Source organism: Anolis carolinensis, chromosome 4, assembly GCF_035594765.1.
Source record: "Anolis carolinensis isolate JA03-04 chromosome 4, rAnoCar3.1.pri, whole genome shotgun sequence".
Taxonomy (NCBI): domain Eukaryota; kingdom Metazoa; phylum Chordata; class Lepidosauria; order Squamata; family Dactyloidae; genus Anolis; species Anolis carolinensis.
This window is the reverse complement of record NC_085844.1, coordinates 172,082,873-172,109,021: the sequence shown is the minus strand read 5'-3', so window position 1 is coordinate 172,109,021 and position 26,149 is coordinate 172,082,873. Positions and strand designations below refer to the sequence as shown.

General features: G+C 42.2%; 1 protein-coding gene across 2 annotated transcripts; it reads right to left on the bottom strand.

Annotated features, from left to right (window-relative positions):
- Positions 1-594: 594 nt before the first annotated feature.
- Positions 595-23,663, bottom strand: LOC100567522 (cytochrome P450 2J2). Of its 2 annotated transcripts, XM_008109366.3 has the most exons (9): positions 21,515-23,661; positions 19,326-19,488; positions 18,380-18,529; positions 12,769-12,929; positions 10,728-10,904; positions 9,513-9,648; positions 6,544-6,731; positions 4,571-4,709; positions 595-1,536 (listed from the first exon to the last, which is right to left on the bottom strand). In XM_008109366.3, exons 1-9 carry the CDS (start codon positions 21,713-21,715, stop codon positions 1,361-1,363), a joined length of 1,491 nt encoding a protein of 496 aa, XP_008107573.1. In that variant the 5' UTR covers positions 21,716-23,661; the 3' UTR covers positions 595-1,360. The 2 variants fall into 2 exon arrangements, with proteins under 2 accessions (XP_008107573.1, XP_008107574.1); XM_008109367.3 differs by lacking the exon at positions 18,380-18,529 and having other exon boundaries at positions 21,515-23,663.
- Between the last annotated feature and the right edge of the window lie 2,486 nt (positions 23,664-26,149).

Genomic DNA, 26,149 nt, shown 5'->3' with positions numbered 1-26,149 from the left:
AACAAATTGAATCCAGACAAAATTGAGGTGCTTGCCATTAAGGGTCCTAACCTAACGATAAAGGTGTGTCAATCAGTTCTGTATGGGGTTACACTCTCCATGAAGGACTGTTCGCAGCTTGGGAGTGCTCCTGGATCCATCTCTCCAAATGTCAGCCAAGGTAGATGTCTCAGTTAATCTAAACCTGGCCAGGTAATGACTGGTGCATGGCAATGGAACAGTAGAGAATTCCACCACTCTACATCATCCCATCCTGTACAGAAAACAAGGCCCAGAATGTGCCCAGATGCATAGGTAGGACCTGATACCACATGAGGTTGTTATGGAAACAATGTAGTCCTGAGCTCCCCATGGAGCAGTCTCAGCATAGATACTGAAGTCTCCCAGTACTGTTAGCTGTGAGTCTCCAGAACCAATTCAAAGGCCATTCCAGATAGCTCAAAAAGGGAGATTGTTGAGCAACAGAAGCCCTATTCTGTCTTATCATGGGAATGGGATCATGATAGAACTCTGCAACTCCACTTCCCTGTCACCCATGTCTTGCCTGCTGCTATACAGAAAAAACTGGAAAAAATACTACAAGAAACAAAAACGTTGCCTTGCTCATGCACACCTATTTATTTATTATTTATTTACAGTATTTATATTCCGCCCTTCTCACCCCGAAGGGGACTCAGGGCGGATCACATTATAACACACATAGGGCAAACATTCAATGCCCATAAACACATCAAACAGAGACTGAGAGACACACGCAGAGGCAAGTTAACCTTCTTCTGAGGGGATGTTCGATTCTGGCCACAGGGGGGAGCAGCTGCTTCATCATCCACACTGACGGCACTTCCTCATTCCAGGTCGTAAATTAGTTAATCTTGCCTCCCCACTTTATAAGTGGTACCTTATCTCCTACTTGATAGATGCAACTATCTTTCGGGTTGCTAGGTCAGCAACGAGCAGGGGCTATTTTTTATTTTTATTTTTTTTTAATTGATGGGTGCTCACCCCGCCACGGGCTGGCCTCGAACTCATGACCTCATGGTCAGAATGATTTAAGGCAGCTGCTCAACAGCTGCGCCACAGCCCGGCCCCTAAAGCAATGATTTGGCCTTAATAAGTCAATATACATGGTGTAATATCTTGTTTATTGGCCTTCACTCAGCCTCTTGTGGACCTTTTATGCATTATGAGAATCAGAAAGGGTTGCAGAAACCTTTGGTTGTATTTTTTTGGCCAAATGTGAAATGATCACAAGTGTCACAAACAGCTATGCTAGTACAAGTGCAGTAAAAAAAAAAACAGATCTAATAGCCCTATTATCATAACCTAGCCCTACATATTTTGACAGCAACATGGATTACTTTTAACGTGAGACGGCACATATATGGTATTGGTTTGGGCTCAGTGTAAGGCTCATCTTGAAGTCGAGACTTAGCTCCACACCTTTTGGAGCCTGGAAAGAGAACTTCTGAATCAAAGCAGTGAAGAAAAGGAAAAGTTCCATCCTAGCCAACCGTTCTCCAAGACAGGCTCTCTTTCCTGGAAGAGAAGAAGAAAATGGCTACAGAAAATTTTTATGAAATGTTGAGCTGGCAACAACAAATTTGGTAAGTCACTATTGTAAACCAGAGCCAAATACCTTTAAAATATCTTTAAAATGCATGGGAAGCAGACATTTTTAGTCAATGTTCTACTCTTGTTGAGATTAAAAATAGCATTTCAGCCTAGATTCTCTATTTGTATTGCAGAGATATGGCTGGAATCTTCTTGGTGTCTTATGAATGGCATGCATCCCTCAATTGGCATGGCTAGTCCTTTTTTTCTGATGCAGAATACTCAAATCACAACAAGGCTGCAGAGGACAATGCTATTGGATTTGCAAATATCCATCTGATGCACATGTGGGATGATTCACACTGATGCATGTGGCCAACATGATGCACGAAATAACAGTTTTGCGCACTTATTGATCTATTAGTTTCCAGGAAAAATATAAGCTGTTGGTATTGGCCTTTAAAGCCCTATGTAACGGATTAGCCTACCTTGGAGGGATAACGTGTAGGGAGAGGCATTTTCTTTTGTATAAGCCTTGATTCCAAAGGCATGACTGAAGCCAGAGGGGAGGGGCGATCCGGCAGCCAATTCAGGGAGGGTAATGTGATTGGCAGATGAAAATGAAGTGTCTGCCCAGTAACAGAATGTGGGCAGGGTCAAAGTGATAGTTACAGCTTGGAGCCAGAGAGACAGTTGGAGAGTGGAGGTTTTGAAAAAGGGAGAGCTCTAAGGAGAGTGGGAGTTTGCCCGTTGGAGAAAGGAGAGTGGACGTATTTTTGGGAACTGTAATTTGAGTTGAGAGTATAGTTTTGACAGCTATACTTGACAACTTGAGACAAAGAGGACTAGTTGGTGTTTCTCTAGACAGAGAAAGAGATTTAAGAAAATCTGAAGAGTCCTATTTGTTAAATTATTTAACATAGTGAAGTTACTTCAGCATTCAAAGTTTAGGAACTGTTCTAACTAAACCAAGAGCCTGATTGATTGTGAAACCACTACGTTTAAGTACCTGACTGTAACCACTACGCTTAAGTACCTGACTAATCACTACGCATTCCTGATCAAACTAATAAATATAATACCTTGTTTTCCTCAAAAATACTGCCTCGGGTGTATCTTTCCTCAGTGCCATAAAACACCTAATAGGTCTAGAGAGTACATCTGAGATACAAGAAAAAACACCAAAACATTATGTTATACAACAAATTTGACAGAAAAAGTAGTTCAATACACAGTAATGCTATGTAGTAATTACTGTATTTACGAATTTAGCACCAAAATATCACGATGTATTGAAAACACTGACTACAAAAATGCCTTGGATAATCCAGAACGTTGGATAAGTGAGACTACTGTATTATTATTGAGAGGCTGGGTGGCCATCTGTTGGGCGTGCTTGGATTGTGTCCTCGATGGCAGAATTGGGTTGGACTGGATTACCACAGTAATTATTTCATATTACAGTAGATCTCACTTATCCAACATTAGCTTATCCAGTGTTCTGGGTCATCCAACACAGCCTGCCTTTTAGTAGTCAATGTTTTTGTAGTCAATGTTTTAAATTCATTGTGATATTTTGGTGCTAAATTTGTAAATACAGTAATTACAACATAGCATTACTGAGTATTGAACTACTTTTTCTGTGAAATTTGTTGTATAACATGATGTTTGGTGTTTAATTTGTATAACAATTACCTAATTTGATGTTTAATCGGCTTTTCCTGAATCCCTTCTTATTATCCAACATATTCACTTATCCAGCATTCTGCTGGCCTGTTTATGTTGGATAAGTGAGACTCTATATTGATAATCTTATATTATCTGCTTAGAACTGGATTATATGAGGCCCCTTCTACACAGCTGTATAAAATGCACACTGAAGTGAATTATCTGGCAGTGTGGACTCAAGATAATCCAGTTCAACGCAGATAATATAAGATTCTAAATGGGTTATATAGCTGTGTGGAAGGGCCTTGAGTCTACACTGCCATATAATCCAGTTAAAATCAGATAATCTGTATCTTATAGGCAGTGTGGAAGAGGCCTGAGGCCTAACTGTGCCTGTCCCCTGGGCTGAGTAGGTTGCTAGGAGACCAAGGGGGCAGAGTTTAGCCTTGTAACTGGCAGCAATTGGATAAAAAAAACAATTATTCCTCTCCCTCTAATTAGGACTTTTTCTTTTCTTTTTGTTGTATGAACATAGAGGCATGGATGAGGGGTTGTGTTGCCAAGTTTAGTATTTCTGGGATGTGTAGTTTTGTTGTTTTGTCCTAGGCTGAATTTTTTTTATCCTTTTATATATAGAGATTTGAAGTAATCGCTCTAAATGGTGAGAGAAGAGACGTGAAGCTGGGGGAAAGAGGACCTGGTGAAGATCAAGATCAAAGAGAGTGAATCTACATTAGCAATAGATGTGTTCCATTTGTAATAGGGAAAGTAATAGCTGAAAACCAAATAGGTGAAGCTGGGAGAAAGAGGACCTGATGGATATCAAGTCAGGAATCAGTGCAGAATTCCTTTATTGCTGATAGAATAACCAGCCTGGATCCCCTTCAAAAACTGTTTGTAGCAGGTATTCATAGGCTGTGCTGTGCCCAGTGCAACACATAACTGGCTTAATCCAAGTATCTGCAACCACAAACAGGAAGGTCTCCAGGAAATGTAAAATCCATAATTGTGAACTAATGCTGACACCACTTCTTTCTTTTGCGCTGAAATACAGATGATAACCACAAGAGGGAACTCTCCTCCACACTTGAAAGTTGAATGGAGTTGAATGCACTCAGTCCAGTTTCTTTATATTTGCAGAAGGCTTGGCTCGATATGTGCTAAGCAGAGAAATGTAAAGTTATTTCTCTGCCAAAGCAAATAAAAGCTTGTCTTTCAAATAAATTAGCATAATCAGGGAAAGTTGTAGGATGGAACCTTTAAGCCTCACATAAATTAGTCTTTTTATTCAATACCTGTAAGCAGGCAGAACTTTTGAGAAATGTGTTGATATTCCTTCCGCCACCCTTACCTGCAGAGAATGGTACGAAGGCTTCCCTAATCCTGAATTGACCATTACTCAAGAAATGATTGGGATTAAATTTTTTTGGGGTGTCCCATTCATCTTTGTCAAACAACACTGATGTCAGATTGCAGATTAAAATAGTTCCCTGTAAATGAAAACATAGGGACATTGAGTCTACAATACAACAAACCTCCTACATGCGAAACTAACTCTTTTTCTCCAACACATTGACAAAGCATTTTTTCTGGATGTAAGATAATCTAGTCATTTTTCCTTGTAGTGAATTACAGTGTTCCCTGACTTAATGCGGGGGTTACGTTTCAGGACCACCCGCAATAAGTGAAAATACGCAAAGTAGGGGCACTATATTTATTTTAATATTTACACATTAGTAGTTAGGTGGCCTTTCTCCCCTTTGCAAGCTTTCCTCCTGCACTTCTTTTTGGCAGCTTCCTCTCCAGCGCCTGCCAGTTTCCCTTTGATATATGCACCTTCCTCTCATCGGCATCCAGAGTGGCCCGGCTGGACGCCGACAAGAGGGAGGGCGCATGCGCAAAAGGGAAACTGGCACCTTCTGTGCCACCGCTCAGAAAAAAAAACCCATGAAACAGTGAGGGAGCGAAAAGTGAACCACAAGGTAGGGAGGGAACACTGTAATTCATTTTCCAATGGCATAGGTTACAAGATGATTATAAGATACACAGGAAGACCCCTGTATCCATAGGGGGATAAGTCACAGACTTTCAATTGATACTCCATTATAAAATGTTTGCAGGAGAACCAGTGAAGTGGTTAGACAGTCAGAGAGGGATTTGAAAGAGCCAAACCCAGGTTCCCACTATTTTTTCAAACTCATGAGGCGAAGCTGGTTATGACCTTTAAAGCCTTAGACCAGTGGTTTTCAACCTGTGAGTCCCCAGATATTTTGGCTTTCAACTCCCAGAAATCCTAACAGCTGGTAAACTGGCTGGGATTTCTGGAAGTTGTAGGCCCAAACACCCGGGAACCTACAGGTTGAGGACCACTGTTCTAGACAGTTCAAGTCCAGACTATTTGGCTGACCACATTCCCTTGTACAAACCTGCCCGGGCCTTGAGATGTTCAGAAGAGGCCCTTCTCTCAGTCTCACCTCCATCTCAAGTTTGGTTGGTGGGAACAATAGACCGGGCCTTCCTTTTCGGTGGCTACACCTTGACTCTGGAACTCCCTGCCCAGGAAAACCAAAATGCCCCCCTTCCTGCTTTCCTTCCTGTGGCAGGCCAAAACCTTCTTATTCCAACAGGCTTTAAAAGAAGAAGGTTTTTAAGGACAAGTAAGGGGGTATAATGAATTTTATCTTTGAATATGTTTTAATGGATTTTAACTGTGAATTTCAATACTGTTATGTTTAATTCTGTTTTAATGTTTGCATATTTGTATATTTTAAATTATGTGGTCATACTTTTAATTGTAAGCTACTTTGAATCTCCTCCAAGAGAGATAAAGCGGAGTATAATTAAACATTATTATTATTATTATTATTATTATTATTATTATTATTATTATTATCATCATCATCATCATTCATCCATTTGCAGCCTGAAGAGAACCTGTGGGGTGGAGTGGTAAGGGAGTCAGAGGGTGCTTCCAGACAGCACTCAAACCCATGTCAAAGTGGGTTTTTAAAACCCGCTTTGGCATCGATTTCAGTCCCCATCCCCACCCCCAAAACCTGGGCTTTCCCAGTGGGGGTGCCCCCCATGCCATCCCGGTAACTACAGGAATGGCATGGGACCAACCCAAAGCTCCCAAAAATAAACCCTTAAAAGAAAGAAAATTATACCCAGTTTTTTCCTCATTCACATACAACTAAACCAACACAATGGAACTATCCTCATCACTGACAAGTTGTGTGGTGTAACTCAGTATTTAGAACTAGGCTGTTTCTGGAAAAGGAAAATGGGGAAGGAAACAAAGATATAGCAAATATATTTCCTTACCTTGGGCAGATGAAACCCAGCTATCTCTGTATTATTAGTTGTCAGTCGAGGAACATTTAAAGGCAGGATGTTACTTATTCTTTGAATTTCATGAATAACTGCATTCGTGTAAGGCAGATTGTCCCTGTCAGTCATAGCTGGGGGGCGAGACTGGCCAATCACAGAGTCTATTTCTGACTGAACTCTTTCTAAAAAAAAAAAAATATTTACTGTCAGTACAAAAAAATCAATTTGAACATTCTGGCAAGCATTGATTTCCCAAGAAATCTAGGACACATCAAGAGTGCTGGATCTGCACCATGCATATTTTATTGGTCTGAGAAAAACAGGCACCCTATGTACTCATGTATAAGTCTAGAAAATGTAGTCAAAAATTAACCCCCAAAAATTGTTTGACTTATCCACATGTGAGTGTAAGTACTGTGCTTTAGCCCCTGTCAAAATAAGAACCATCCCCTTCTCTGTGTAGAGGGGTGAAAAGCAAGAACTTGCTTCATCCTGAGGGTGGTTCCAGACAGCTCTTTAACCCGGAAACAATCACATTTTAAAACCATAAATGTTCCCAGGTTCAAGTCCACACACCTCCAGAAAGGGAATGTTTTCTGGGGGCGGGGGTTGTCCACACGCCCTTCCGGGCTTTCCAGCAGGGCACCCAGACACCAAGACCCCCTCCCCAGAAAAGCCCTAAAATTGGTGAAGAACTTACCAAGCCACCTTAGGTCTCAGAGCACACTTCCATGAATGTACCAAGTACTACGAGGAAGCCATGGGGGGAGAGGAGCAATTTGCCCCCCCCCCTTCACATGTAATGGTATATTCCAGGAAGTGTTCTCTGAGGTGTAATGGAGGCCCAGTAAGTTATTTTATTTTTAAAGGGTTTTGGAGGGGGTGGGGAGGGAGTGTGAGCCTTCTCAGTTTTTCGGGCTGATTCAGCTCAGAAAAACACAAGATGGCTGTCTGGACTGCCCTCTCAGAAGTCCAGACAGCAGCCATAGTGGGTTCGACCCACACCTTTCAAGAAGGTGCGGATCTAGCCCATCATCAAATAACTTTGGCACAAAGCAGGGTTTTCCTGGTTTGTGCCGAATGCAGTCACATTTATCTGAGGCGTCATCTAGACACCCCAAGTAAATATGCGGGAAGACACAAGTTTTAGAGTCTGACTGGATGGGCCCTGAGACAACCTTAAGAAAGCACTAACCCTCTCTCTGCTGTGATGCTAAAATAGGTTTCTTGAATGCCTTTTGCACTAGCCCTCAATCATCTCAAAATCTATAATGTTGCCCCCCAAATTTGCCCTAGACCTATACATGAAGTTGACGTATACATGAGTATATACAATAACTATTCATTTCAAAAGAAGGGTTACATATGACCAAGACTGATTGATCAGCTTAACAGAAAGGATTTAGCATGAGCTTGAGCTCCCCTGAAATCGTCTGGCAAAATTGAACCAAGACTTCTTAGTTGTCGAGCCTCCACAGGTATTAACGACCATAATTGTCTAAAATGATCAAGAAGCTGAAAGACAGACACCGAAACCTGCCAGAAATAATAAAATATCCCACTGGGAGGTGATACTAAAAGAAAAGAAGAAAGTTATAACAAGAATATATAAAATACTACTGGAATGGAGTACTGAGAAAGAATCGATCAAACAATATATGACAAACTGGGCAAGAAACATAGGAAGAACAATCACATTAGAAGAATGGGAGACAATTTGGAAAAGGAAAATGAACTATATACTCTTATGAACTAAAAGAAAACCTGATCAAAATAACCCATCAATGGTATATGACCCCACACAAATTGATGAAAATTTCGAAAGATCTGAATGGAAACTGCTGGAAATGCGGCAAAATCGAAGGAACCTTCCACCATCTTTGGTGGAACTGCGACAAGGCTAAACTGTATTGGAAAGAAATGCACGAGATCAGCCAGAAAATTTTAAAAATAAAAATTCCTCTGAAACCGGAATACTTCTTGCTTGGTTTAACAAACTCCGATTGGAGCACAAACATAGATAGGCTGTTCACATATATCACCACTGCCGCGAGAATTGTATATGCTAGGGTTTGGAGCTAAAACTGATACCTACAAAAGATCAATGGCTAGACATGTTGATGGATATCATGAATATGGATGAATTGATCTCCCGGCTTGCCAAAACCCAGACAAAAAGTAGGAACAAGACTTTATTCAAAGAATGGACAAAAGAAAATAAGATAAAGTTATTAATCTAAAATAAAGTAAACCACAAAGAGTGATAAAGAAGAAAATAGCGCAAACAAGTTCTACATATTTATATTTATTTATTTATTTACAGTATTTATATTCCGCCCTTCTCACCCCGAAGGGGACTCAGGGCGGATCACATTACACATATAAGGCAAACATTCAATGCCTTGACATAGAACAAAGACAAAGACAAACGCAGCTCCAAGCTGGCCTCGAACTCATGACCTCTTAGTCAGAGTGATTGGTCTCAGCATACATTTTTGGCTTTCCTTTTTTTTTTTTAAGAGATTTTTATACCAACCCACAATAAAGAAGAAAGGAAGTTAGATACTTTTTCCTTTTTTTCTCTCTCTCTTCTTTTTTTCTTTTCTTTTTTCTCTCTCCCCTTTTTCAATTTTTTAAAATCTTTTTATCTTATTGTCCATCCCCCAGTGTTTTTTTTCTCTTTTTTTACCCCCCCCCCCCCATTTCTCCCTCCCTGGTCCCCTTTCACCCCTCCCTTGCTCCTTCCCCCCCCCCCACCATGAAAATCCCTCAATAAAAAAATTTATTAAAGAATTTCTCCAAACTGCAAAAAAAAAAAAGAAAGAAAGAAAGAAAGAAAGAAAGAAAGAAAGAAACCTCTTTAAAGTAGAATGCAGTTATCACAACAACATAGAAATTAAGGACTTTTAGCTCTTTTTACAAAGTAAGATGTAGATTTGGGCAGATTAAAATTCCAATCTCACCCTGAATTTCTGGATAAATAGCCATGTACAGCAAAGCCCAGCGCAAGGTTGTAGAAGTTGTTTCTGTTCCAGCAATAAACAAATCTAGTGCTGACTGCAGGAGATTTTCCATATGGAAACTGGAAGAAACATTCTCCTTAAAAGGAAAGTAAGAAGGAATATCTGGATATTTGAATGTTATATGAAATCATTATTTCACTCTCTGTGGTATCTGTCAAGTTGTTACATGTTTTCCAATCTCTGTAATTTCTCTCTTCCTAAAGAAAGCTTAAGATCAAATCAATAGTTTGGTGACTATGGAAGCTTGAAATAAGAATGAACACAGAGACTTCAAGGCCCAGAGAAGGTATTTTAAAACACATGTGAGAGCAGATTACATAAAACACCCAGCTTTTTTGGACTTCAATTCCCAGAAACCTCTGGTAGAATGGCAAATGCTAAGAGATGATAGAAAATTCTTATCCAGGCCAAAGGTTCCCAGCTCTGTTCCCAATTTTATTTATTTATTTATTTACTACATTTATACCCCGCCCTCTCTCACCCGAAAGGGGACTCGGAGCGGCTTACAAGTTATATGTACATACAATATATTACTGTATATCATTAGCATACCATAATATTAGCATTTTATATTACTGTATTGTACTATACCACTATATTGTAATATTATTAGTAATATTACATTTAATATATAATATATAATTAATATTATTATATTGTATTATTATTAATATTATATTGCATTACATTATGATATTAGTATCAATATTATATTATAATATTGATACTATATAATATAATAAAATATATAAAATATATTATATTATTACCATAGCACAATATTATTATATTATATAGTACTATGTTGTTGCTGGGGGGAGGGGCCCCCAACTGATGGCAAGTCTTGATAGTGTAAATTAATTTGGTGATAATTGTTGGTTCTGAAACATAATAGCCAAGTGGTGATATATATGTGGTGGACAAATGGCACCACATAAACAATGCCGCTCTCTAGATAATATGTTTTCATATGCATGCACTGTACATATCTTTCCATCCCTCCTATACCCACATACTGTGTGATTTCAAAGACTCATGTCAGAAGGCATCAAAATATCATTGATATTTGAAGTGTCTTAAATTGTGTGTCTGCCTACCTTCACTTAAAAATTAAGAATGTAAGTATTTTGTCCCACCCACTAATTTATTAATTACCTTGGTCATTTCATTTAAGTAAGCATCGATGAAATCTCTTGTTTCAAGTGGATTCCTGTTTTCTTGGTGCTTTTTGATTATTGTTCTCACAAAGTATTTCAATTGTTCCCAGTTTTTGAAAATAGTTTGATGGGGTCCTGGCAATTGCTTCATGAGAGCTGGAAAAATATTGTACAGCTGGAAGACAAAAACAAAAATTAGATGATGGGCAGGTGAAAAAACAAGGAAACCTCTGGAGAATATCTCCTCAAAGTTGCAGAATTAGCAGCCAGAAGGAGGAGACAATATCAGACTGTTTTTCTCCTCTGTTTCAAAGACGGACTCCCACAGATCTCATGAAATGATGCAGGACTGTTTCCAGTGGTTGCATGTATAACACTAGGAAATGTTGACCATTTCTGCTATCCAAACAGCCACCTTTCCTCAAAAATTGGCATCAATGCTGAAATATAACACCATCTGATCTCTGCAAGTGTAGCATCTTTTTCAAATGAAGCGAGTGTTCAAGGATTGGGACATTTGTAGGGACACCAAGATGCTTGTTTACAGAACTATGGTTCTCCCAATTCTGTTGTACGCTTTCGAAACATGGACCATCTATAAACATCACTTCTGGAATAATTCCATCAGTGTTGCTTTTGAAAAATTCTGCAAATTGCTTTGGAAGACAGGCAAACAAAAATCAGCCTTCTGGAAGACGCAACCAGCACTGAAGTGATGATTCTTGGCCATCAACTTAGCTGGTCTGGCCATGTTGTCCAAATGTTCAATCACTGTCCCTCAAAGCAGCTCAAGAATGGAAAATGGAACGTTGGTGGACAACAAAAAAAGATTTAAAGATGGGCTTAAAGCTAATCTAAAAAAATGTGGAATAAACAACAAGAACTGGGAAGCCTTGACCTTTATAGGTCAGACACACTATGACCTATAAAGCCCTATATGGCTTAGGTCCAGATTATCCAGAAGAGTGTACCTCCCTATGTGAACTTGCTAGAGTCTTAAAATACACAGGAAAAGTCTTTCTCTCAGTCCCATCACAATCCCACCTTTCCATGAGGAGCCCCCGGTGGCCTAGTGGATTAAAGCCTTGTGACTTGAAGGTTGGGTTGCTGACCTGAAGGTTGCCAGGTTAAAATCCAACCCAGGGAGAGCGCGGATCAGCTCCAGCTCCATGCGGGGACATGAGAGAAGCCTCCCACAAGGATGGTAAAAACATCAAAACATCCAGGCATCCCCTGGGCGACGTGCTTGCAGACAGCCAATTCTCTCACACCAGAAACGACTCAGGTTGCTCCTGACACGAAAAAAAAACCCCCACCTTTCCATTGGAAATTAGCCTGTCATCCTTCCTGTTTTCTTTTCACTGGCAGACAAAAATGTATTTGCTTCAGAAGACTTCAGTATGTAAAAAAAGAGGCTGCTAATGGTGTTTTCCTTGATTTTTTTCAAAGTTTTGTATGCTTTAAAATAATTTCGGACTGTGAGGATTTTAATAGTTTTCAGAACAGAAATGTAAGGTTATAATCCCCCTCCCTCCCCTCCTCCTTCTTTTATTTCTGATCTTCATCATCACTTCAGGAGAAAGGTGGCATACAATACCATACCATACCATACCATATATAATAATTTCCATTCAAGTACACTGCACCCAAATCCATTTATCAATTGAGCCTGGATCTACACTGCCATACAATCCAGATTATCACATCAGATAATCCAAAGTATCTATTTTGAACTAGATTATATGAGTCCACACTGCTATATAATCCAGTTCAGAGAAGATAATCTGGATTTTATAAGGCACTGTAGATGGGGTCTTAGAAACACCCATTCAATAAAAGAAAAATCAGATGAAAAAAGTAAATGGGAGTACATAGAATTAGATACCTGAATGACCCAAGAAAGAAAGAACAAAACAGCTAGATGTTAGCCAGAAGCAAGGGACTCAAAACAAACAGAAGAGTGAATGGGATTATAAAATATTACCCAGAAGCAGACAGTTTTGGCCCTTGCTGCCCATAAGATCACGAGCAGGCCTTACCTGGGCCCAAATACTTCGCTGGATGATTCCTGTTTCATTAAGCAAATGCAACAATTTCTGGAACTGGCTGTCATGGTAATCAAAGCGGTTTCCAAAAGTGATGGAACAAATTACATTTGAAACAGCATTGTTAATTTGATAGTGGGGGTCAAATGGCTGTCCTGGAGAGAAAAACAATATTGCATGGGAAGAATTAGAATGATTACAGCTTTTATGCTACAAAAGCTATAGCTTCTGACACTTTGTGAACCTATTACTGTTTTTAATCCCAGTTTAGTTTCCCCTACCCCAGTGATTTTATTAAAGTAACCTATGAATTGGATCCTTCCTCACCCTTAGCACCTTGCACTTTGGGAATTAAACAAGGAGGGAGGGAGTTACAGAGCTCCCTAGTGCACTTTATCTCAGTAACTCCCAAGGGGGAGGAGAGTGGGGGAAGGAAGGAGTTGCCGTCAAAGGAGGGTGGAGTGGGACACAGTTAAAACAAGGGTTTTGTATACATCTAAAAGCCAGGGCCAGCCCGATAATAAAGAAAAGGGAGAGGGGCCATGTAGAGGGAGGGGGGTGTCCGCTAGCCAAGGAGCCCCCATAGAAGTAATTCAGGGGAGAGGGAGATACGGGAAAGGGAGGCCAAAATTAATTCAGCCTAGGGAGAGGAAGATATTTCTTGTAGATTTAAAACAGCCTCCTGATGTGGTAAACCTGAATACCCAGGCTGGCGGTCCCTCCGGATTAAAGGTGGTGCTGTTGAATGCCAGGTCTGTAAATAGAAAAACTGCAATTATCCAATATCTTATCCTGGATTATCGGGCAGATGTGGCGTGCATAACGGAGACCAGGTTGGATGAGGCAGGTGGGGTCAATCTCAACCAACGCTGTTCTCCTGGGTACTCCGAGCAGCACCAACCAAGATCTGGAGGGCGGGGAGGCTGTGTCACAGTAGTCTATAAGGATTCAATTCCCCTGACCAGGTGCCCCATCCCGCAGTGAACATTGTTTGAATGTGTCCATCTGAGGGTTGGTGACTGGGACAGATTAGGGATTCTGTTAGTGTACCGACCACCCCACTGCACTACAGTCTCCCTACCTGAGCTAGTGGGGGTGGTCTCGAGCCTGGCGTTGGAGTCCCAGCGGCTTATTGTGCTGAAGGATTTCAATGTCCATGCTGAGACCATCCTTACGGGAGCGGCACAGGACTTCATGGCCACCATGGCAACCATAGGGCTGTCCCAACTGGTATATGGTCCCACCCACAGAGCAAGGCACACACTTGACTTTATTTTTCTGCCAGGGATGGGAGGAAGGTAGTGGTGTGGAGGAGCTGAACATCGCTTCATTGCTATGGACCAACCATCACCTGATCAGGTTTAGGCTTTCTGCGCCCCCTAACCTCCACAGGGGTGGAGGGCCTATTAAAATGGTCCACCACAGGAGGCTTATGGATCCAGATGGATTCCTGACGACTCTTGGGGAGTTTCCCGCCACCTCGGTTGGTGATTCTGTCGATGCTCTGGTCTCTCTCTGGAATGGGGAGGTGACTAGGGCAATAGACATGATTGCTCCAGAATGTCCCCACTTGAGTATCTGAGCTAAACCAGCTCCTGGTTCACCGAGGAGTTGGCAGTGATGAAGCGAAAGAAAAGGGAACGAAAGTGCGTGTGGCATTCTGAGCGGAATGAATCAGACCGAACATGGCTATGCTCCTATCTAAGGACCTATGCTGTGGCAATTGATGCTGCAAAGAACTCTTTCTTTGCAGCTAATATTGCGTCCGCAAAAAACCATCCGGCAGAGCTGTTTCGGGTTGTCAGAGGTTTGTTAAATCCTGTCTCCCAGGACGGGATCCCTGACAACTCAGCAGCCCGCTGTGAAGCATTTGCTCGGTTCTTTGCAGACAAAGTCATTCTGATCCACTCCAGCTCAACACCATATTAACGGCAGCTTCTGAGGATGTAACACGAACACATGCTTGTTCCATTTTGATGGATTCTTTTCAACTAGGTCAGCCTGAGGATGTGGACAAGGTGCTTGGAGAGGTGAGGGCGACCACATGCATCCTAAACCCTGCCCATCCTGACTGATGAGAGATGTCAGAGGAGGTTTGACCGAGTGGGTGAAGGTGGTGGTGAATGCCTCCCTTCAGGAAGGCATATTTCCAGTGAGCCTTAAATTGGCTGTGATCAAACTGCTGTTGAAAAAGCCATCACTGGACCCCACTCAATTGAACAGCTATCGGCCTATTTCCAATCTCCCCTTTTTGGGCAAGGTCGTGGAACGTGTGGTGGCCGCACAACTCCAGGCATTCTTGGTAGACACCGATTTTCTAGATCCGGCGCATTCTGGCTTTAGGCCGGGACATGGTACCGAGACAGCCTTGGTCACCTTAATCGATGATCTATGCCGGGAACTGGACAGGGAGAGTGCGTCCCTGCTGGTTCTGCTGGACCTCTCAGCGGCCTTCTATACCATCAATCACGGTATCCTTCTGCGACGCCTTGCCGGGATGGGTCTCGGAGATACTGTTTTACAGTGGCTCCAGTCCTTCTTGGAGGGTCATTCCCAGATGGTGTCACTGGGAGACACCTGCTCGGCCCCACAACCATTGACTTGTGAGGTCCCGCAGGGTTCAGAACTGTCCTCCATGTTGTTTAACATATACATGAAGCCGCTGGGAGACATCATCCGGAGTTTTAGGGTGCGGTGTCATCTGTACGCAGATGATGTCCAGCTCTGTCACTCCTTCCCACCTGTCACTAAGGAGGCTGTTCAGGTCCTGAACTGGTGTCTGGCCTGTGTCGGACTGGAGGAGGGTGAACAAATTGAAATTGAATCCAGACAAGACAGAGGTCCTCCTGGTCAGTCGTAGGGCTGAACAGGGTATAGGGTTACAGCCTGTGTTGGATGGGGTCACACTCCCCCTGCAGGTTCGCAGTCTGGGTGTTCTCATGGGCTCATCGCTGAGCCTGGAACCCCAGGCCAGGGGAGCATTCACACAATTAAGACTTGTGCGCCAGCTGTGCCCATACCTTGGGAAGTCTGACTTGGCCACGGTTGTCCACGCTTTGGTTACATCCCGCCTGGATTACTGCAACGCACTCTATGTGGGGCTGCCTTTGGAGATGGCCCGGAAGCTTCAATTAGTACAACAGGCAGCAGCCAGGCTGATAACTGGAGCGGCATACAGGGAGCATAGAACTCCTGTGTTGCATCAGCTCCACTGGCTGCCAATATGCTACCGAGCCAATGCAAAGTGCTGACCTTGGCCTACAAAGCCCTAAACGGTTCTGGTCCAACTTACCTGTCTGAATGTATCTCCTCCTATGAGCCTACAAGAATTCTAAGATCATCTGGGGAGGCCCTGCTCTCGATCCCACCTGCCTCACAAGTGCGGCTGGTGGGGATAAGAGACAGGGCCTTCTCAGTGGTGGCTCCTCGGCTGTGGAATTTCCTCCCTAGTGACATCCGACATACCCCATCCCTTTTGGGTTTCAGAAAGAAATGGATGACCAGGCTGTGCACCCAAGCGTTTAAAGAATAAGTTCTACTGGCTTCAACTCGGTCTGGATTAAGGTTTATATACAAGGTTTTGCGGATGAATGGTTCAAGTACTTTATATTGTTTTAAATTTTGTATATTGTATATTGTTATTTCGTTTAACTGCTTTTAACGGTTTTATTGTTTTATTTTATTGTACTGTGGTGTATTACCATCAAATTCTGCCAGATCTGTAAGCTGCCCTGAGTCCCCTCGGGTAAGAAGGGCGGGATAGAAATTATGGAAATAAATAAATAATAAATAAATCAGAGACCAGCAGCTCCTAGCCTTTTCCCCAGGTATTGGACATGGCCAGAAATGGCCCACTGGCAGCGAGAGTAAAAGGAAATGTACTTCTTTTAGGTTCTCCCAATGAGAAGATTCCTTTTGGCAAGAGCTAAGGTACAGCCTGGCAGGGCCTTTCTGCCGCAGTCTGGATGGACCTGCCCGCCGCGGTCTGGCTGAGCCAGGCCGCAGTGGGAAGGCCCATCCAACCTGGCTGGGCCAGGCTGTGCAGCGTGGGAGGTTGGAGCAGACCTGGCCCCGCCTCCCAGCCACATGCCCTAGCCCAGCCTCCCACGCCGCGTACCCTGGCCCCGCCTCCCGCACTGCGCAGGAGGTGGGGCCAGGGCGCATGGGCCACAGCAAAAAAGCCCAGCCAGCCTGGATGGGCCTTCTCCTTTGGGCCTGGATGGGCCTTCCTGCCACAGCGGGAAGGCCCAGGCCCAAAGGAGAAGGAGGTGGGGGGTGGCGCCATCCTCCCAGGGGCTCAACTGCGCCCCCGGGATGATTTCGCCACAGACAAATGTTTCCCTTGCCCGGCAGTTGGACACCATTCCACACTACTGCTGTTCCTTAACTTTTTATTTTATTTTATTTTTATTCCATGTATACCGTGTCTATGACCTGAAATGGAAACCAGGATGATTTAATGATTTAATTTAAAATGAGATTGAATTAAAATTGTATTTTAGAAAAGTTGAGAAAGAATAAAATAAAAATATTATGTAAAATATTTTTTAAAATTACTAAATAAACTTTAAAACAACATATAGCACACCACTCGTGTGGACTACTATTAGTACATAATTTAAATTTCAGACCTTTAAAGATAGTAAACTAATGACCTCATCATATGGGGGGCAGAGCCTGTCTGAGCCCATCACATGACACAGGGCTACTTCCAATGGGGCTCCATCCTGAAAGTGTCATAAGACGGAGCCCTGAGAACACAGGTGGCTACCCATCTTCTCATTAACCAAGCCAGGGACAACATGGGGGAACTCGGACAGCAACATTTTCACTCGTGTGATGGTGAAGTGGGCAATACGGGGCACATAACTACTGTTTTCCCCACTGCCCAATGGATTCCCCCACTGTCCCCTGGTTTAAGGACCTCCATGAGATGAGGTCCCTAGTTATTTAAACTTGAGAACCAGTATATATTTGTGAGCGAGGCATTCTCCAAAACTTTATTCTCAAGCAATTATCTATCTTCATTGAGGGCCTTTGTGGTGTAGTGGTGTGAATATTGGAATCAGAGACAGGATTCAAATCTCTGCTCAGCCATGGAAACCACTGGATGATGTTGGGCAAGTCACATTTTCTCATCTTAGACGATGTCAAAAGCCAAGAAAACCTAGCAATAGGTTTACCTTAGGGCAGCTGTAAGTCAGAAATGACAAGAAGGCACAGCAACAACAAATTTGTTAGACTTTGTACAAGGTTTGTGCCAAAGCATCAGATGCTTTTAATGAGGAATATCATCTATACTTATGAATGGACTGTTACTTTCTCAGCATCATCTGTAAATTAAAACTACATGGACAAAGGCACAACTTTTTAATATCCCCCCCACACACACACACAGGATTCTCAAATAACATTAAATGGTGTGTGTGCTCCATATTAATTTTTCCTGTTATAATTTTGAATTCACTAAAGGTATGTGCATCTTACGTCATTCATACCAGAGTGCAGCTTTCTACAAGCTTTCTCTAATATACTTGCAGTTCAAGAAAAGCTACATGTCTGCAATGAAGGATCATCAAATTTTTGAGCATGACTAATGTGTTACCTTTCTCGTTTTCAATAGCACCTGCAAGGAACCTGCTCTCTTCCTGTATTCGTTCTTCTAAACTCCTTTTGCCCAAACCAAAGTTTCTTAGTGTTGACAAGGCAAATCGTCTTTGTTGTTTCCAGGGAAGTCCATTAGACATGACCAACCCTTGATGGGAAAAGTTAACATCACATTACTAAGCACTCTAATAATTTCCTGTAAATGTTGAAAATAACAAAAAAATTACCATAAGCCCTGTATAGTTATTTTGTGTGTGTGTGTCAGGAGCAACTTGATAAACTGAAAGTTGTTTCTGGTGTGAGAGAAATGGCCATCTGCAAGGACGTTGCCCAGGGGATGCCCAGATGTTTTACCATCCTGTGGGAGGCTTTTCTCATGTCCCCACATGAGGAGCTGGAGTTGACAGATGGGAGCTCACCCCACTCCCCGGATTTAAACCGCTGACCTTTCAATTAGCAATCCTGTCAGGACAAGGGTTTAACCCATTGCACCAACTGGGAGGGGGGGCTCAATGTACATCTTATATAGTGAAATAAGGAGGATTCCTGTACTCTTTATATCAGTATATGCCTGCACTGCAACAGAGGAGTTAATGCTTTACCCCCCAAGACTTGTAACAGCCACAGAAATATTCTTGAATGACCACTGAATAAAGAACCAAATAGGAGAAAACAATAAAAAATGGACAGATCTATTATTTATGTAATTATTTATTTTACCTGTAGGGCACCAGGGGGGATCCATAGGGGGCAAAGGAAATGGCCAGATGGAACCACAATTTGCCAAAACTTATTAAACATAGCTACCTGGTAAATAGTGAATTTGCTTCTGTCCTTCAAAATTTTATCTGATTAATTAATTTAAAGACTGTTCCCCCTGTTAGGAAAGATCCTTTGTGAAAATTTTAAAAATTGAAGAGAAATGCTTTAGGAAAAACACTCACCTAAAGTCTTAGCATGGTCAGATATAATAGGGAATTTTGGTCGATCTAGAAAGTTTTCACCATGATGGATAAGAACTTCCTTCACAATTTCTAGTCCATTTACAAATACAAAGTGACGGTTTCCTAACTGCAAGCTGAAGACATTGCCATATATGTCTGCAAGCTGCAAGGAGAATAGAGCACAATGTAATAGAGATGATAAATATTGATGGACATCCTGTTAAAGAAAGATGTTGTGAACCTTTGGTTATTCCAGAGGGAGGAGGTGTTGATTGCCTCATGCATGAACAAAATTATGTATGACCCACCATTCTTCTTTATGGATTACATAGCCATTTAATGTCAGTGAACACCAGAGAATGCCAGAGTATTCAGTTACGACAAAAAACAGCCTTCAAAACGTCTTGAGGATTATCTGAAGGTCCCAGAGGATGACAATCATTGTCATTTGGCTACGAAGACTTGGACAAGTATTTTATTTTTCCAAAGTTGCCAGTTTTCCTTCTGGCTCTAAACAGAGGACAGTGCATCCTGAAAAAGGAAAGATGTGTTGCTGTTGTCCAAGTGGAACACTCCAATATGCCTCCCAATGAAGAATCTCAGTTTCTATACACAGTTTTGTGCTTGATTAGAATGGTGTGCTTGAATGAAGGAGTTTGTAGAATCAAGGACATGAAAAGAATCTTGGAGGTCATCTATGTTTAGCTAAGTTACCACTTTGCAGAAATTCTTTAATGTTCTCTGAGTATGGTTACTCAGATTTGCCTGAAGGATAGAGAATCCAGTTCTTCCTGTAAGTATTCATTCCATCAATGAACTATTCTGATAATTAAAAACTTTTCTTTGTTTTACCTGAAACCTTATCTCCTGTTAATTAAATCCATCAGATTTAATCCTTACTTTTGGGACAACTGAAAACAAATGTTCTCCTCCCCTTTCCCCTCTATTTCCACCTCCTCCTCCTCCTCCACCACCACCACCACCACCTCCCTCTACTTCTTATCTTCTCCCATCCTTCAGGTATTTAAGCTCTTCTCTTCTTTTTTCAGATAAATACTTCCAGTTTCTCCCATTTTTCTTATAGAAGTTATGTGTAATGAATAAATATATGATGTAATGATTGAATGAAATTGTATCAAAGATGTATGTTTAAGACCTATAGAGGCTAGAGGTGCCATCCTAAGATTGAGGTCTGGAAAACTACTGAACTGATGAACTGTAATTAAAAGCTTCTGACATAACCAGAGATTAACCCTTGGTGGAAAGCAACATGTTTACATTACCAGAGACAATGACTCTTTTAAGTTTAGGAAGTGTTTACAATGGTTCCTTACCTAAGAAGGAAACCAATTATCAGTTAAAGAAGAAAAATCAACATCTGTACAGGAACTGATGGAGTCAAGATGTCTTAGCTGGAAAACACCTACCATTCATTCACAACTTTCAGCGCATCATGAGCAGAAATATTGCTATGTAAAAGATACTTTCATTTCTAAAATTCTGGCAGACCAGTGGAGTATGGACCACCTGCTGATCTTCTCCAAGTGACAGAGGAAGATGGTGTAGTCACAGAATAGCAGATTTTCTGGGAATGCATGTGGGTCTCTTTTACAGGAAAAGGAAGAAGAGATGGTAATGTATGCATGATGAGGAATGAATGTTTATATGTGTGAATGCTGAAGCAAAATGTAATATTCCCTTTGTTTGTGTACCCCAATGGAGTATATAGTCTGTGTATTTACTTCCTTTCTCCGTATTGCTCTGTGGTATACTTTGTCTCATTGTGAACAAAATAGAAGAACCTTTTAAACGCTTTTTAAAGTGTTCATGACAAATGTTCCAAACCTGTTTCTTTCTTCTCTGCCCTTCTATGCACTTGTGCCATTCTTCTTAAAGTGCAGAACCCAGAACTTGATTTTCAATTATCTCATTATAACATGAAAAATAGCAGCAGGAGAAAAGAAAACTACATTGCAGGCAGACTGACTGAATCAAGGAATCTGCAGGCCTAATTTTGCAAGAACCAAAAAAGGGCAGTTATTCATAGGGTCATCATACATCAGAGCCTACTTGACAGCACAAACCAACATGTAGCAATATTCAGAAATATTTCCTTAATGGAGATGCCCTCAGGTGGAGTTAAAGGAAATTGACACTATCTGGGTGCTCAGACTGGTTTTCGTCCTTACCTTTTGTGTAGAGAAATGAGGCTTCTCAGCATCAAGATGAAGTAGATTACCCACAAAAGGAAGAGGCATGGGCCCTGGTGGGAAGCCCCTTGAATGTATCCGTCTTACATAGTCAGCAACAATAAGAAATGTAGCAAGGAAAACAAGAACAGCCTTCAGTGATAAAGTCTCCCAAAAGACAGCAAAGCAGTGGAACAACATTATCAGACTCAGCTAATCTTGTCAAGTTGGGACTGACTGGTATCTTTCTGACTCGGCTTGCCTGGCTTTCTTAACATTCTATTTGCGTTCAAACAAATGAGGACAAAGTCCAAATGTCACAGATCAATATAACACAACCACAAAGAAACGTCATGGTGAATGTCTAACTAGGACTTAGACATTTGGAAAAGGATTTTCTGTTTTTAGTATGTTGAAAAGGGAGGGGAGAGAGGGCTCTTTTGTGACTGGGTGTTCCTCTTTCTACTTTACAACTTGAATCTTTCAAATTTAATTAATGGAACAAGTTGTTCCAAGATCCAAATAATTGCCTGCTGTTATAGTTGCATTATAATGATGTTTTTAGTTTCCCATTTGTAAAAAAAAAAAAAAAGCCCTTACTATTTGCATTTAAAAATTAAGTATCTTGATCCTGCAGTAGCTTGTTGGAACATAAGGTTCTACCAAGTGTACCTAAACTTCTTCCCATAGGAAAAAACAGTTTTTTCTGCCTCCAACCACAGAAAAATAACCCAGTGCTCCCTGTGCACATATCTTCCCTGTGAATCAATGCCTTTAGAAAGTGACACCAACAGCTAATTGGTTAACTATGCAATAAGAGTGATCTTGGTACAAAGAAGATATTGTCACTTTATTCTGTTTCCTCCTCTACCATTTAGTAAAATTACACATTCTTGTTGTATTGTGATCTTATTATACCTTTTTAGTGGTGAACAAGAAGTGATTCCTGTACAACTTCTGTGTCCATGGGGGATACCTTCCAAGACCTCCTGTGGATATCTGTAGATATTTCACCCTATATTTTCACTGCATTGGGCAACCTAATGAGGCCCACAGACATGGATACGGGTGCTATATTGTGTTATTTGCAACCAGTTACCTCTATGAGCTGATCTCTCCAGTCTGAAAGCTGCAAGTATTCTTGTCATTTCCAAGAAATAATAATACATATTAATGATTAACTACTATTCCAGATGGGCCTTTTTACAGGATTATTGTTAACATTAAATCACACTCTGAAAGTATCAGTTATCAGATCTCACTACAGGTAATTTTTGCCCTACTGTATTATGAAATGTTCGCATTTTGCTTAACAACTGCAAGCAACCACTTGGATCAAGAAGACTTTCTCTTCTTCCCTGGTTGGTGGACACAAAATATTGTGAAGCTACAGTTCAGATTTTGCATTTTATTAAAACTGCATTTTATTAACATGCTCTTGTGTTTATCCATCCAGCTATTCTTTTTTCTATTATATCACAGTGTGGGCCTAACCAGGCCTACTCAGATTTCAGTCCTACAGAATTCACTAGAACTTGATTCCAAGTAAGGACTTTATCACATTATCTTCGGGAAGCATCCCAGGACATTTCCAGAATGCAGCCTGCTGGAGCCCATCATATGACACAAGGCCACTCCTGTTCTGTACAGGAAGAGTCTGGCAGCAACACTTTCCCCCATGTGATGGAGAAAGCACCACAGCAAGCGATGCAGGACGCAGGGCAACAGTTTCTCCCACTGCCCCATGGATTCACCACATTGCCTGTCAAATTCCTCTCCTCTGAATTATTGTTAAAACAGCCACTCACCATCTCATAGTCAAAAGGCTATCCGGAGCCATGCACAGTAGTCAGTTCAAACAAGGGTGAAGCACAAGATCCAGCCTCCTGATACTTATGCCACTTTCCCAAATGCTCTCACCTGTTGGCTCTCCTCTGAGTCAACCGATTGGGTCTCCTCAGTTGCATGGCATAGTCCTTGCAGCCTAGCTGGAATATTAAGCTCGTTCTGCTTCCTGAAGCTCCTGATTCTGCCCTGACTCTGTATCCCAACTTCCTTGAGGCTGCTGTAAGTTCTCAGTGTCGGGCTGCTCTGTTTTCCTTTGACTCAGATACTGGGCGAAAACTCCCTTCATCTTCATCCTCCTCATAAGCCTTGACAATGCCTGGTGAATCCCCCTAATGTCACCTGGCTTTAGGATCTCATTATGATGAGCAGGGCCAGCCCAACGCAGAGGCCACTGAAATGCCCGCTTTGGGTGCACGGTCCCCGGGGGTGCTGTGGAGGCCAGCTGGGCCAGGACGCATGGGGGCAGGAGACGGGGCCCTGTCTGGGCAGAGCCCCGCCCCCCACGCCGTGCGCCCTGGCCCTGCCTCCCACGCTGCGCGAGAGGCGGGGTCAGGGTGAGCAGCGCAGGAGGCGGGGCCAGCATTGGCCCCACCTCCCGCGCTGTTCGCCCTTGCCCAGCTGGCCTTGCCCAGCCGGCCAGGCTGCAGCAGGAGTCCCTCCAGGCCATGGTCACCGTGGCCTGGAGAGACTTTACTGCCGCTTCCTGGCCGGCTGGCCTGGGCCAGGGTGTGCGGGGCGGGAGGTGGGGCCCTGTCTGGGCGGAGCCCTGCCTCCCTCCCCGTGCACCCTGGCCCCGCCTCTCACGCTGCGTGAGAGGCGGGGTCAGGGCAAGCAGTGTGGGAGGCGGGGCCAGGGTACGGGAGGCGGGGCCAGGTCTGGCCATGCCCCGCCTCCTGCGGCACATGGCCACGCCTCCCACAGCGCAGGGGGGCCGCAATCTTTCCCCCCGCTTAACATCTAAAATTTTCTCGGGCCGGCCCTGATGATGAGGTCCTAAAAGTTTACAGCTAAGCATGGTACTGTCAGAGCATGCAGTCCTTCTGTTTTTCAACATCTTGTGTATGTGTTGGTTACCCCTTGATTTTTCAGATGGGTCTGTTCTTGTGTATGTAACTGCTATTTGAACTTTTTCCTTGGTTTGCATTTGCAAGGAGAAATCATTAATGAGGAGCTTGTGATAGTGTTAAATGATAGAATACTTTTATATTTTCTTGGAATCAAGTAATGCAATGAGTAGCTATGCATTATACATAGGCATTCACAAGGATAAGAAGATTTTCTAGTTAATTTTGTTAATACACTATATACAACTTCTTCAAGAACAAGGAAATCAAACACCAAGTAGTTCTCACCAAGTCCTTGAAAAGAAATTAAATTAGTTATGATTTACTGGTTTCCACTAACATGCTGTCATAACCAGCCTAAGACCCAATAGATAGATATTGCCAGTTAAATACTTACCATATACACTCAAGTATAAGCCGACCCAAATATAAGCCAAGGCACCTAATTTTACCACCAAAAAACTGGGAAAACATTGACTCCAGTATAAGCCGAGATACCAATAAAATTACATTAATTGAGGCATCAATAGTTTAAATGTTTTTGAATCTTAACATCAAACTGTAATTTAAGATATGACTGTCCAACTCTGATTAAATCATTATTTTCATCTTCTTCAATGTAAATGTGCTTATGTATCCTTTTAATAATAATAGAGTGAAATAATAAATGTAATAATCATAATAATAAATGCAGTAAAATAATAAATGTATTATTAATAATAAAAATAGAGTAAAATAAATGTAAAAGTAACAATAATAGAGTAAAATAATAAATGTAATAATAATAATTAATAGAGTAAAATAATAAATGTAACAATAGCAATAATAATAGAGAAAAATAATAAATATACCATATATACTTGAGTATAAGCCGACCTGAATATAAGCTCACCAGGACCCTCACCCGAGTATAGGCCGAGGAGGTTTTTTTTCAGTCCTAAAAAAGGGCTGAAAAACTAGGCTTACTCTTCCTAACCAAGTTTCCCAAATCTCAGAAGACCCATTTTTGGTCAAGAAATGAGGGGAATATTTTTTTTCTGTCTTTATTCTCAGTGCAAAGTTTTCTGAGGATGTATCTAAAAACCAAGACTTCATTTTAATGACCACATTAACTCAAATCGAATGCTCACCTTTTAAGGCTAAATTGCATAGCCAAAAGTGAGGTGCACATTCAACTTGCCAGTTTTGACTTGATGGAGGGGCATGGCTTCCCCACTGGTCTCATTCATATACATGAAGCCGCTGGGAGAGATCATCTGGAGTTTCGGGGTGCGGTGTCATCTGTACTCAGATGATGTCCAGCTCTGTCACTCCTTCCCACTGGTCGCTAAGGAGGCTGTTCAGGTCCTGAACCGGTGTCTGGCCGCTGTGTCGGACTGGATGAGGGCTAACAAATTGAAATTGAATCCAGACAAGACAGAGGTCCTCCTGGTCAGTCGTAAGGCTGAACAAGCAATAGGGTTACAGCCTGTATTGGATGGGGTCACACTCCCCCTGAAGACACAGGTTCGCAGTCTGGGGGTCCTCCTGGACTCATCACTGAGCCTGGAGCCCCAGGTCTCGGCAGTGGCCAGGGGAGCCTTTGCACAACTCAGACTTGTGTGCCAGCTGCGCCCGTTCCTTGGGAGGTCTGACTTGGCCAGGGTGGTCCACGCTCTGGTTACAGCTCGTTTGGACTACTGCAACGCGCTCTACGTGGGGCTGCCTTTGAAGACGGCCCGGA

Bases quoted from the DNA above. Each gene is read 5' to 3' on its own strand.
- LOC100567522 (XM_008109366.3), bottom strand. From the start codon at position 21,715: ATGTTGTTCCACTGCTTTGCTGTCTTTTGGGAGACTTTATCACTGAAG. The intron at 18,530-19,325 runs GTGAGTGTTTTT...TTTCCCATCAAG, and splicing joins TGACCATGCTAAGACTTTAG to GGTTGGTCATGTCTAATGGA. The intron at 1,537-4,570 runs GTAAGGGTGGCG...CTTCTCTTCCAG, and splicing joins CTTCGTACCATTCTCTGCAG to GAAAGAGAGCCTGTCTTGGA.